The following is a 14041-nucleotide window of genomic DNA, read 5'->3' as shown; positions in this document are numbered from 1 at the left end:
GAGAGAGAGAGAGAGAGAGAGAGAGGGAGAGGGAGAGGGAGAGGGAGAGAGAGGGCGAGAGAGAGAGAGGGCGAGAGAGAGAGAGAGAGAGCGAGAGAGAGAGAGAGAGAGAGAGAGAGAGAGAGAGAGAGAGAGAGAGAGAGAGAGAGAGAGGGAGACAGAGAGAGAGAGAGGGAGACAGGGCGAGGGAGAGAGGGCGAGAGAGAGGGCGAGAGAGAGGGAGAGAGCGAGAGAGAGAGGGCGAGAGAGAGGGCGAGAGAGAAAGAGAGAGAGAGAGAGGGCGAGAGAGAAAAGAGAAGCAGGTCAGGTCCAGAACTGAAACCATCAAAACGCGTTTCACACTATTGTGCCGACCCAATCTGCAGTGTACTGTGCTCACCTATACAGCGGCGGTTCCTGAGTTGGTACCCGGGCTCACAGGCACAGCGGTAGCTACCGATGGTGTTCAGACAGTGCTGGTTACACGGGTTAGACTCCTGGCACTCATTAACATCTTGAAAATGAAGCAAAATTAAATAAACAATAATACAATGACAGCTTAGAAATAGCTTTATACCTACATAGGGCTGTGGCGGGCGGGACGTTTTGTCAGCCGGTTATTGTCATGCAACAGACTGCCGGTCTCACGGCAATAGACCGTTAATTAACATAAACACGTTTAGCATCTCCTGGTCACCATGCATAAAAGCTGATGATACATCGCTTTTGGAACATCTACATTTTAAAAAGTATAATAAATCAATGTAATATAAAACATCACAATAAATCCATGATTTATTTTAGGCAGGTCTAAAGAAACATGATATGAAGAAAATGTATTTCAGAAGAACAGAATATGAGTTGACCTACTGTATGTTATCTGGCTATGCACAATGCCATAGGCTGTAGGCTTGTTCATTTAGCTGACAAGATATGCTTAGAAGTCCCATTCCATTATTTTATATGATATGATTTTATAGTAAGACAATTATAATTTAACTTAATTGAATAAAATAGAAAGGATATCTTTCGCATTCTGGAGGAGCGTGCCCATATGAAGTGGCTATGTTGAGCGTAAAAGTGATGATTTGAAACCTATATGCTAGATTTATTTGGCAACTTTAGTAGTGTATGATACAAACCTTAGAATTCCTTAGAAATCAAAACATACACTATATATACAGAAGTATATTGAGGAGAGGTGAGTTTTAAAAGAACATCCTGGTTTGATAAGTGTTTGATGTGATTTTTGATTGCATTTGCATTGATGCCAGAGTGGTTAGAGGGACAATAGAGCCCTGAGTATCAGGCCATTAGGACCTGATGGAGGGACAATAGAGCCCTGAGTATCAGGCCATTAGAACCTGATGGAGGGACAATGGAGCCCTGAGTATCAGGCCATTAGAACCTGATGGAGGGACAATAGAGCCCTGAGTATCAGGCCATTAGGACCTGATGGAGGGACAATAGAGCCCTGAGTATCAGGTCGTTAGCGTCAGTTAAGAACAAATTCTTATTTACAATGACGGCCTACACCGCCCAAACCCGGATGACGCTGGACCAATTGTGCGCCGACCTATGGGACTCCCGATCACGGCTGGTTGTGATACAGCCTGGGATCAAACCAGGGTCTGTAGTGACACCTCTAGCACAGAGATGCAGTGCCTTAGACCGCTTAGCCACTCGGGAGCCCTGACTCCTGACTGCTGGTGTGAAAGGTAATGCGATCAACGTAACAACCCTACATAGTAATGACACTTAATATACTGTATTAACTACTGACAATCTTGAAGATGGAAATGAGTGTAACCTTGGCAACTGTGTCCATCGGCTGTCCTTCTGAAGCCCCGCCCACAGCGCATCACACAGCGGTAGGAGCCAATGGTGTTCTCACAGTCCTGCCCGTCATGGCACATGTGCCCACCCAGAGAACACTCATCAATGTCTGAGAGAACATAGAGAGAGGGAATCATTAGACATTAAGTCTTTTAACAGAGGCAGAGATTCTATGCGAGTAAATGTGGTTTTATGGAGGAATTAAATAGGTATTTGTTTTTCAGTGTACATAGGGCTCGATTCAATCCGTATGGCAGAAATATCCCAGAAGATCCGTTTTATAGCTCGATTGAAATTTAAAGGCAATGTTCCCACGTTCGCGGAGACTGCATTCACAGTAAACTCTGCGTATGTTGGCTCAATTGGAAATGACCTGTACATTTTTACACAGATCTCCTGTGATGCGGTCCGGATTGAATCCGGCCCATAGTGTGTGTGTGTTTGTGTGTGTGGGGCATACCCTGACAGGTCCTGCCGTCAGCTGAGATGGTGAGTCCTCGGGGACAGGAGCAATAGTAGGTTCCCATGGCATTGTGACAGACATGAGAACAAGGGCTCCTCTCCTTACACTCATCCTCATCTGAATCATAACACAAACAATAATAGTCTTATACTCGACATGGATATTGACATGAGCTAGGACTTATACTCTGCCATTTTACCCCAAACGCCGTTTTAAATCATGTTTCTTGTGGTTTCTCAAGACAAATTATGCATTTAAGTGAAATTAAAATGTGCATTTAAGTGAAATTAAAATGTGCATTTAAGTGAAATTAAAATGTGCATTTAAGTGAAATTAAAATGTGCATTTAAGTGAATCTCCACTGAACATAACGTAACAAAGTAAACTGTTCCAGCATGAACAGAGGTGTGGACAAACTCCCCATGTTGAGAAGACAGACTACCAAAATAAAAGGCTTGTCATGATTACCTGCACAGTAGGGTCCTGCAGAGTCCAGCCTGAAGCCAACGGGACACTGGTTACTACGATCACCTGACAGAATATGGATAAGGTTGTTATGTTAAAGAGAGTGAGATATACAAAAGTATGTGGACACCTTTAAACTAGTGGATTCGGTTATTTCAGCCACACCCGTTGCTGACAGGTTTATAACATTGAGCACACAGCCATGCAATCTCCATAGACAAACATTGGCAGTAGAATGGCCCGTACTGAAGAGCTCAGCGACTTTCATCATGGCACCGTCAAAGGATGCCACCTTTCCAACAAGTCAGTTCGTCAAATTTCTGCCCTGCTAGAGCTGCCCCGGTCAACTGTAAGTGCTGTTATTGTGAAGTGAAAACGTAATGTAGTGTATAGATAGTGTATACACTGAGTGTACAAAACATTAGGAACTTTCCATGACATAGGTGAAAGCTATGATCCCTTATTGATGTCACTTGTTAAATCCACTTCAAATCAGTGTAGATGAAGGGGAGGAGACAGGTTAAAGAAGGATTTTGTTTAGCCTTGAGACAAGTGAGACATGGATTGTGTATGTGTGCCATTCAGAGGGTGAATAGGCAAGACAAAAGATTTAGGTGCTTTTGAACGGGGTATGGTAGTAAGAGTCCAGAACTGCAACACTGCTGGGTTTTTCACACTAAACAGTTTCCTGTGTGTACCAAGTGTGTCCACCACCCCAAGGACATCCAGCGAACTTGACACAACTATGGGAAGCATTGGAGTCAACATGGGCCAGCATCCTTGTGGAACACTTTCGACACCTTGTAGAGTCCATGCCCCGACGAATTGAGGCTGTTTTGAGGGCAAAGGGGGGGAGGGGTGCAAATGAATAGGGAAGTAAAGAGAGAGAGAGAAAAACAAGGACTTTAAAGTCTCACCCTTGGTGATGGTGGCGTGGAGCTTGTATTCCAGGACTTCCTCTAGGGGGTGGTAGTGGGCGCTGATGGCCGAGGCATGGAGCGTCTCCACCAGGTAGGGCATCTTTCCCTTGGCAGGGTCGTAGGTGATTGTGTGGTTCCAGGAGTAGGGTACACTGACCCGGTCAATACTGAACATCCGGGTGGAGAGAGCATACAGCTGGCCTGGACCAGTCTGAATGTAGTCCTCTGTGTAGTCCTGGGTCAGATGAACAACAGCCAGCATGGATAAGCCTTAACCAACAAGTTCTGCACCTCATAACCACCTTTCATTGTCTTTTTGTAATTCATTTAAACTGTTTGATCGTGATCTGTAGTCTGGTTATCAACGTCTGTCATTATGGGCCAAACTTAAGATCTGTTGTGTATGTTACACAAAGATTGTCTTCAGCACTGATTTCAGTTACACTTCAGATCTCAAATGAGGAGAGTGATGATAGTATGGAGTGTGTAGTGTAGGGTGTAATACGTCTGGAGCTGTGTTTTCTGTTACCTTGATGCTGATGTCAGCATTAGACGGCAGCTGCAGAATGTGTCCATTCAGCACGATATCCAATAGCAGTGCTCCGTCTGAGTCCAGCCCCCGAGCCACATGGGTCATCCTCAGGATCTCACCTGGTGGACAAAGAGGTCGCTTTATCAAGGCTAAAACCCTTTATTCTCTGGTCTTCATGGTAATACCACACACACACACACACACACACACACACACACACACACACACACACACACACACACACACACACACACACACACACACACACACACACACACACACACACACACACACACACACATTCTTCCCCTTCTCACCTGTGGCAAACTCCACCTGTGTCTCCCGTCTGAACACACCTCTGGTCAGAGAGTAGCCGTTCACTGCCTCCCCTAGCTCCTGAGCCGTCGTCCAATAGATGGAGTTCAGGATGGAGATCAGCTTCCTCATAGCTGGGCCTGCATGGGGTCAACAGGTGAGGTCAGGTCAGGGGTCATTCAAGAAGATTTGAACTGGGGTCAATTAGTGCAGCTCTTCTCTTTGTGACAAAATAAACCTGAATCTGTTATCTGATCTGTGCTTAGAAACAACTACAGCCTACATCTTTATAAACTTAACACACCATAGATAATCTATTAGGTTACATATTGAACTCAATGTCATAATGTCTATTACAGTTTTTTCCAACTGCTTACACACAAAATCTTTTCAAGTCACACGATTTTTGAAACCTCTCACTCAAAGTGCAAAACTACACACCAAATATCCAAAACCATAAGCTATTTCTCAGCCTTTGACTCAGTTGTCAATTGCATAAAACACTTTTTTTCAAAACACTACACACAATTCTCTACCTAAAACACAAAAATCTAACAGGAAGTGACTTGCTTTCCTTTTCCAAACACAACCAATCAAAATGCTACACTTATTCACCAGGTCACACACTCCTCACATGTGCGAACACTAATAGCTTAACTGATTACTGACCAATCACTGCTTTACTGTAGTGTAGGCCTATAAATAGGTCAAAGGTCAGATTACCTGTTTTGAACAATGGATGCCAACAATGGACAGAGAACAAGAGGAGTAGGAGGGAGAGGAAGAGGAAGAAGAGGACTAGGGCAAAGAAGAGAAGGAAGGAGAGCCATCTCTGATGAGATTAGGGCAACACTTGTTGATCATGTGATCAACCACGGTTTGACCATGAGAGAGGCTGGATTCTCAATTTGAGTCGATTTACAGTGGTGTCCATAATTCGAACCTTCAGAAATGAGAACAGGTATGCAACTATCTAATGACTATTTTAGCATTACAGTAATGTACTGCAAAATACGTATGACTGCATAGTATTGCATAAACATTTGTAACTCTAAGCCATCCATTTACTGCACTGCATTGAATGAATGAGGTTGGTTATCATGCTGTACTACATTGTTTTGTACATTGTTTACAGTTCCTATGCTGAACACATACTGTTTTTTGAATTCTGTACAGGGTGGAAAGGCAAAGACATCATGGAGGACGAGGACGCTTGTTTACAGATGTACAAGAGACTGCAATTATAAATATGGTTTTGGCCAACAATGCAATTAGGATTCAAGAGATAAGAGAGCATATCTTGAATAATGACACCATATTTAACAACATCAATGCTGTAAGTCTCTCGACCATTCAAGGCATCCTCCAACGGCACCGAGTGACGATGAAACAACTTTACAGGGTGCCATTTGAGAGAAACTCTGACAGAGTCAGTATGTATGCAACACTACTTCCAGTACTTCAGACATAAGGTATTTACTCATCTGTATATCCTTTTGTCTGTTACAGAGAGTATTGGAGCTGGATGCCCATGTAATTCGCCATTAATTTATTTATGTAGATGAGGTTGGCTTCAAAACCAGGCGCCGCGGAAGAAATGTAATGGGACAGAGGGCAATTACCAATGTCCCTGGACAGCGTGGGGGTAATATAACTGTGCTGTGTGCTGCCATCACTCAAAACGGGGTCCTCCATCACAATGCCACACTGGGTCCGTACAACACCGGCCATATGCTCACTTTTCTGGATGCAATTTACACAATGCTTGTCCCTGATCCAGATCAGGAGCCTGCTAGACTTGTGGTTTTATGGGACAATGTTAGTTTTCACCGGGCTGTTCTGGTCCAAAACTGGTTTGCCACCCATCCATAATTTGTAGTTTTGTACCTACCCCCATATTCACCTTTTCTAAATCCCATAGAGGAATTCTTCTCAGCCTGGCGCTGGAAAGTGTATGATCGCCAACCCTATGCCCGCATGCCGCTTCTCTAGGCAATGGAGGACACATGTGGGGACATAGAGGTTGCCTCTGTCCAAGGTTGGATACGCCACGCTAGGAGATACTTCTCTCGATGTTTGGCAAGAGAAAACGTATCTTGTGATGTGGACGAACTATTGTGGCCAGACCCAGGCCGGAGAAGAGATGAATGAAGAGAAGAGATGAAGCGTAGCTTAGCACTGGTGACTGCCCCCCGCCCCCCCCCCCCCCCCCCTAAAGAATATACTTTTGGTTTACATATGTTTATGGTTTTGTTTTATGCTACTGTATACAACAGTAATGTTTGGCCTAAAAAATATTTTCTGTTTCTACATTGCATTGGTGTTTACAGTGTACTTGTTACCCCTCTCAGCAGATTACTTTCACTGTAGAACATTGTATTGGTGTTTACAGTGTACTTGTTACCCCTCTCAGCAGATTACTTTCACTGTAGAACATTGTATTGGTGTTTACAGTGTACTTGTTACCCCTCTCAGCAGATTACTTTCACTGTAGAACATTGTATTGGTGTTTACAGTGTACTTGTTACCCCTCTCAGCAGATTACTTTCACTGTAGAACATTGTATTGGTGTTTACAGTGTACTTGTTACCCCTCTCAGCAGATTACTTTCACTGTAGAACATTGTATTGGTGTTTACAGTGTACTTGTTACACCTCTCAGCAGATTACTTTCACTGTAGAACATTACATTGGTGTTGACAGTGTACTTGTTACCCCTCTCAGCAGATTACTTTCACTGTAGAACATTGTATTGAAATGTAGATATAAGCCTATGAAAGACCAAAGAGCTTTAGATTTAGAACAACAGTGTTTACATGGTAGATCCAAAAATGTACTATTATGAAAGCAGTGTTTGCCATTTAATTCAAATGCTTCCTTCTGACATGTGTTTATGGCATTTTGAATGCAGTGTTACACTTTGAAGGAGATGTGAGGCATTTTGCATTTTGTGTGAGCAGTTTTGGTAATTGTGTGTTGAGTTTTGAAAAAAGGAGATGGTTTTGAAAACGTGTGTAAGCAGTTGGAAAAAACTGTAACTAACCCAGGCTCCGGGGCATATTGGAGATGGTGGCGTGTATAACCCTGCCTCCAGATTGGTTGTCAGAGATGGTGGCGTTGAGAATGGCAATTCCAAACTCCACGTTATTAATGTTTCCTATGATGCTGCCTCTCGCCTTCTGAGGACCGCCTAGGAGAGAGAACAGGTTTAGTGCACACACGGGCACGCACATGCCAAACACATGTACACACATGCCATGCCATGCACACACACACAAACACACACCATACCTGGACACGCTTGGCCGTTACACCTGGACACCTGGGTGGAGTCTCCTGGACAGAGGCGGCCCTCGTTGCTAGGCGACGGGTTATTACAGAGTTTGACTCGAGTTCTCTCTCCGCCCGCACAGGAGGCGGAGCATTCTCCCCAGGGCTGCCACACTCCCCAGTTACCATCCACTGCAAACACACACAGACATATAAAAATACATAGTCATGACAGAGTGAGCATCGACCCCCACACACGCTTACTTAAGGTAGTCCATCATGTCCGATGATGACTTCCACTACTGCTTGTGGCTTCACTGATGACTGTGTAATCTGATGCGGGATGCACACTGTCTGCCACAGACAGAGCTCACAAAGGCCTGTCCCATTGGGTCCGGAGCAGGCATGGTCATATTCCTTCTCTGTCGCTTAGCCAGGCTACGTTCCAGACTTTATTCCTTGGCCAATGGCACTCCGCAGCAACAGTCTGGAGGGACACAGGGTTCATCCCAGAGTTCTTAAGTGATATCTTCAGTTTGTCCTTTAGCTGCTTTTTTCTGCCCACCTGCAGAGCGACGGCCCAGTTGTAGCTGTCCGCACAGCCTCTTTCGCGGCAGGCGATCCTCTGGCACCTGGGTGGCATTGGCCGAGCCATCTAACGCTGGTGGAGTGTGATGGACGCCTCAATGCTCCAGCAGTTTGGTTCTTTGTAGGATCTCTAAGTGCGGAACATGGTCCTGCCAGATCACTTTCAAAATGTGTTGCAGGCCTTTTACGTCAAAGGATTCCAGTTGTTCTAAGTGTCGGCTATAAACTGTCCATGTTTCACATCTATAAAGGAGTGTAGATATTTACACACTGCCTGGTAGACTGCTACTTTGGTGTGTAGGTGCAGGTAGGTTGCTGTTGTTAAAAGCCCTCTTCCTTAGCCAGTCAAAGGAGGAAGAGGCCTGTTTGACCCGATTCTGGATATCCTGGTCGATGTTGCAGTCTTCCTACAGGATGCTTCCAAGATATTTAAAGTGTGGTACAATGGCCAGTGAGGAGTCTGAGATGGAGAATATGTTTCAAGTGGAGGGTCAGATGACTACTGAAATAGGACCTCAGTTTTTGGGATGTTAACATTCTGCTGTATGCTCTCACAGCTGCTGTGAGAGAGGCACAACAGGGCAATCATCCACGTACTGGAGCTCAAGTACCTGTTCAGATGGGGGGGGTCTGTGCATATTTGTAAACAACAGCTGGTGCACGAAATCTAAGGAAGTCTCTAGATTTTGCTCGCCTGAAGTAGAGTATATTGTGATAAACTGCAGGCCACACTACTTGCCTAGAGAGTTCTCAGCTATACTTCTTGTGGCTGTTTATTTACCACCACAGACAGATGCAGGCACTAAGACCGCACTCAGTCAGCTGAAAAAAAAAGGAAAGCACTCACCCAGAGGCGGCGCTCCTAGTGGCCGGAGACTTTAATGCAGGGAAACTTAAATCAGTTCTACCAAATTTCCATCAACATGTTAAATGTGCAACCAGAGGGAAATAAATTCTAGATCACCTGTACTCCACACACAGAGACGCGTACAAAGCTCTCCCTCGCCCTCCATGTGGTAAATCCGACCACAACTCTATCCTCCTGATTCCTGCTTACAAGCAGAAATTAAAGCAGGAAGCACCAGTGACTCGGTCTATAAAAAAATGGTCAGATGAAGCAGATGCTAAACTACAGGACTGCTTTGCTATCACAGACTGGAACATGTTCCGAGATTCTTCCAATGACATTGAGGAATACACCACATCAGTCACTGGCTTAATCAATATGTGCATTGAGGACGTCGTCCCCACAGTGACTGTACGTACATACCCCAACCAGAAGCCATGGATTACAGGCAACATTCGCACTGAGCTAAAGGGTAGAGCTGCCACATTCAAGGTGTGGGACACTAACCCGGAAGCTTACAAGATATCCTGCTATGCCCTCCGACGAACTATCAAACAGGCAAAGCTTCAATACAGGGATAAGATTGAATCATACTACACCAGCTCCAACACTCGTCGGATGTGGCAGGGCTTGCAGACTATTACAAACTACAAAGGGAAGCACAGCCGCGAGCTGCCCAGTGACACGAGCCTAAATCACTTCTATGCTCACTTCGAGGCAAGCAACACTGAGGCATGCATGAGAGCATCAGCTGTTCCGGATGACTGTGTGATCACGCTCTCCGTAGCCGACGTGAGTAAGACCCTTAAACAGGTCAACATACACAAGGCTGCAGGGCCAGATGGATTACCAGGACGTGTGCTCCGGGCATGTGCTGACCAACTGGCAGGTGTCTTCACTGACAGTTTCAACATGTCCCCGATTGAGTCTGTAATACCAACATGCTTCAAGCAGACAACCACAGTCCCTGTGCCCAAGAACACAAAGGCAACCTGCCTAAATGACTACAGACCCGTAGCACTCATGTCCATATTTATGAAGTGCTTTGAAAGGCTGGTAATGGCTCACATCAACACCATTATCCCAGAAACCCTAGACCCACTCCAATTTGCATACCACCCAAACAGATCCACAGATGATGCAATCTCTATTGCACTCCACACTGCCCTTTCCCACCTGGACAAAAGGAACACCTATGTGAGAATGCTGTTCATTGACTACAGCTCAGCGTTCAACACCATAGTACCCTCAAACCTCATCACCAAGCTAAGGATCCTGGGACTAAACACCTCCCTCTGCAATTGGATCCTGGACTTCCTGACAGGCAGCCCCCAGGTGGTAGGTGGGGTAGGTAGCAACACATCTGCCAAGCTCATCCTCACCACTGGAGCTCCCCAGGGGTGCGTGCTCAGTCCCCTCCTGTACTCCCTGTTCACCCACGACTGCATGGCCAGGCACAACTCCAACACCATCATTAACTTCTTGGAACTCTGGGGGCGGTATTTCATTATTGGATAAAAAAAACATTCCCGTTTTAAGCGCAATATTTTTTCACGGAAAGATGCTCGACTATGCATATAATTGACAGCTTTGGAAAGAAAACACTCTGACGTTTCCAAAACTGCAAAGATATTGTCCGTGAGTGCCACAGAACTGATTCTACAGGCGAAACCAAGATGAAATTTCAAACAGGAAGTGCCCCCAGATTTTGAAGGCGCTGTGTTCCAATGACTCCTTATATGGCTGTGAATGGGCCACGAATGAGCTTAGACTTTCTGTCGTTTCCCCATAGTGTCGACAGCATTGTGACGTATTTGTAGGAATATCATTGGAAGATTGACCATTTTACACTACATCTACCAGGTGGTCGCTTGGTGTCCTCCGTCGCAATTATTGCGTAATCTCCAGCTGCAGTATTTTTCCGTTTGCTTCCGAGGAGAAACCCAACTGCCACGAATGATTTATCATTGAATAGATATGTGAAAAACACCTTGAGGATTGATTCTAAACAACGTTTGCCATGTTTCTGTCAATATTATGGAGTTAATTTGGTAAAAAGTTTGGCGTTGTAGAGACTGCATTTTCAGATTTTTTTCTTAGCCAAACATGATGAACAAAACGGAGTGATTTCTCCTACACAAATAATCTTTTGCTATCTAACTGAGAGTCTCGTCATTGAAAACATCCAAAGTTCTTCAAAGGTAAATTATTTTATTTGAATGCTTTTCTTGTTATTGTGAAAATGTTGCCTGCTGAATGCTAGGCTTAATGCTATGCTAGGCTATCAATACTCTTACACAAATGCTTGTGTAGCTATGGTTGAAAAGCATATTTTGAAAATCTGAGATGACAGTGTTGTTAACAAAAGGCTAAGCTTGTGAGTGAATATATTTATTTCATTTCATTTGCGATTTTCATGAATAGTTAACGTTGCGTTATGGTAATGAGCTTGAGGCTATGATTACGCTCCCGGATACGGGTTTGCTCGACGCTAGAGGTTAAGTTTGCTGACGACACAACAGTGGTAGGCCTGATCACCGACAACGACGAGACAGCCTATAGGGAGGAGGTCAGAGACCTGGCCGGGTGGTGCCAGAATAACAACCTATCCCTCAAAGTAACCAAGACTAAGGAGATGATTGTGGACTACAGGAAAAGGAGCACCGAGCACGTCCCTATTCTCATCGACGGGGCTGTAGTGGAGCAGGTTGAGAGCTTCAAATTCCTTGGTGTCCACATCAACAACAAACTAGATTGGTCCAAACACACCAAGACAGTCGTGAAGAGGGCACGACAAAGCCTATTCCCCCTCAGGAAACTAAAAAGATTTGGCATGGGTCCTGAGATCCTCAAAAGGTTCTACAGCTGCAAGAGATTAAGGAGATTAAGGCTCTGGATGGTAGGCAGGGTTTAGGGGTACGTCCAGGACTGAGTAGTCAACTTGGTACGGCTGGTTTAAGAGGGCTTCAAATTGTTCACTCCACCTCTGGACTAACCTAGTTTGGTCCTTTATAAGAGTGGACTCATCTACACTTCTGAGGGGACCGGGGAGAGCAACTTCCTGGGCAGTGGGTGGTCTTCAGGGCATCATAAATGCTGTACCTGTCATATCTGTCCGAAAAGATTGGATTTCTTGTACTTTGGAGATCCACCACTCATTTTGTAGATGCCGTAAAGCACTGTGCCTCCCACTGCTGCTCATGCCATTGCTTTTGGAGGGCCTCAGATGTAAGGCTGTTGAGTGTGTCTTATATACCTTGTGTATGTCAAGTAGGGTGGAGATGTACGTGGAGTTTTCATCGAACCAGTCCTGATGTTTCTTACTGCTGTAACTGATGGAGTGGGCTGCTGACTCAGAGTGATGTGTTTAGAGAGGACCATTTGTCGTGAATTGGACCCCTCTGCATTCAGGAGAGTCTCAATGTTCACTAGTTTTTCTGCTAGAGAGCGACATAGATTGTTACGTGCCTCTGTTTTCTGAAGTCGAGCACAGTGCAGATTGTTTTTGGTGGACTTATTGAGGCAGGTGGCTGTGCGAACTTTCATTCTGAGCTTGGTTAACATCATCCGATGATCTGTCCAGCACTCCGCTCCTCTCACGGCTCACATAATGAGGACATCCTTGATATCAGAGCACCTGACAATCACGTAGTCTATGAGGTGCCAGCGCTTTGATTGTGAGTGCATTCAATAGGTTTTGTATTTGTTTTAATTTTGGAACATGGTGTTGGTGATAGTAAGTTCATGTTCAGCACAAAGGCTTAGCAATCTCAATCCATTTGCGTTGACATGACCAACGCCGTGCTGTCCTATCACTCCGTTCCATATCTCACACACACAAACACACACTTACCAGGGCAGTTGGCTGTGCTGCACCTCTGTATCTGTGAGTCTGCCCCGGCACATGCTCTGCCCCCATTGGCGGGTCTGGGGTTGTCACATGTTCTGTAGCGCTTCATCTGTCCTCCATTACACGTCCTGCTGCAGCTGCCCCAACTACTCCACAGACCCCAGTTACCATGAACTAATAGGGTGAGGTAGAGGGGAGAGGGAAAGGGAAAGGATAGGAGAGAGAGAGAGGGAAAGAAAGAAAGAGATGCATCTCAGTCAGTTCACACAAAATGTCTGCAACACTTGATCAATGCAACTCGCTGTAGGTGAGACAGATGAACCCGGTGAGATAAGAGTTAGTGTAAGAGGATAAGAGTTAGTGTAAGAGGATAAGAGTTAGTGTAAGAGGATACAAATTAGTGTAAGAGGATAAGAGTTCCTGTAAGAGGATAAGAGTTCCTGTAAGAGGATAAGAGTTAGTGTAAGAGGATAAGAGTTAGTGTAAGAGGATAAGAGTTAGTGTAAGAGGATAAGAGATAAGAGGAGTAAGGATGTCACTACTCACCAGGGCACGGGTCACTGTTGCAGAAGTCGATGTGCACGTCGTTACCCTCACACTGCCTGCCCCTGTGCTGGGGGGCGGGGCTGGCACAGAGGCGTGTCCGTTGTCTGGTTCCACCCCCACAGGAGACACTGCAGGCCCCCCAGCTCACCCACGATGACCACTTCCCATCCACTGGAGGGCAAGAGACAGAGTCAGGCCCAATCCCAAATCAACCCCAAGCCCCTACACTCTAAACACTTGAGTTCTGGGAAGATTTGATAGATATAAGCAATCTGGTAGTAGTCCCTCCACAATTCAATCTGATAGGCCAAGTGAAAAAGAGTACAGCTCATCTTAAACTACAGCAGCACTGTCCCTGTCCACCCTTAATTCCCAAACCATTTACCCCGACAGTGTCTTAGTTCCCAAACCATTTACCTCGACACTGTCTT

General features: G+C 45.3%; 1 protein-coding gene across 4 annotated transcripts in view; it reads right to left on the bottom strand.

Moving 5' to 3' along the window:
• hmcn1 (hemicentin 1) overlaps positions 1-14041 on the bottom strand; it is a 223525-nt gene that overhangs the window by 8781 nt on the left and 200703 nt on the right. For all 4 annotated transcript variants that reach the window (XM_036978737.1, XM_036978740.1, XM_036978739.1 and 1 more), the window contains exons 90-100: positions 13611-13781; positions 13068-13238; positions 7801-7971; positions 7553-7699; positions 4513-4650; positions 4193-4314; positions 3661-3898; positions 2747-2809; positions 2276-2395; positions 1790-1924; positions 380-493 (exon numbers count right to left, since the gene is read on the bottom strand). In XM_036978737.1, coding sequence (XP_036834632.1) covers positions 380-493; positions 1790-1924; positions 2276-2395; positions 2747-2809; positions 3661-3898; positions 4193-4314; positions 4513-4650; positions 7553-7699; positions 7801-7971; positions 13068-13238; positions 13611-13781 — 1590 coding nt within the window. The remainder of the gene's footprint in view (positions 1-379; positions 494-1789; positions 1925-2275; positions 2396-2746; positions 2810-3660; positions 3899-4192; positions 4315-4512; positions 4651-7552; positions 7700-7800; positions 7972-13067; positions 13239-13610; positions 13782-14041) is intronic.

This window comes from Oncorhynchus mykiss, chromosome 5 (assembly GCF_013265735.2).
Source record: "Oncorhynchus mykiss isolate Arlee chromosome 5, USDA_OmykA_1.1, whole genome shotgun sequence".
NCBI lineage: Eukaryota > Metazoa > Chordata > Actinopteri > Salmoniformes > Salmonidae > Oncorhynchus > Oncorhynchus mykiss.
The sequence above is the reverse complement of the archived record's forward strand: the minus strand, read 5'-3'. Positions and strand labels throughout refer to the sequence as shown.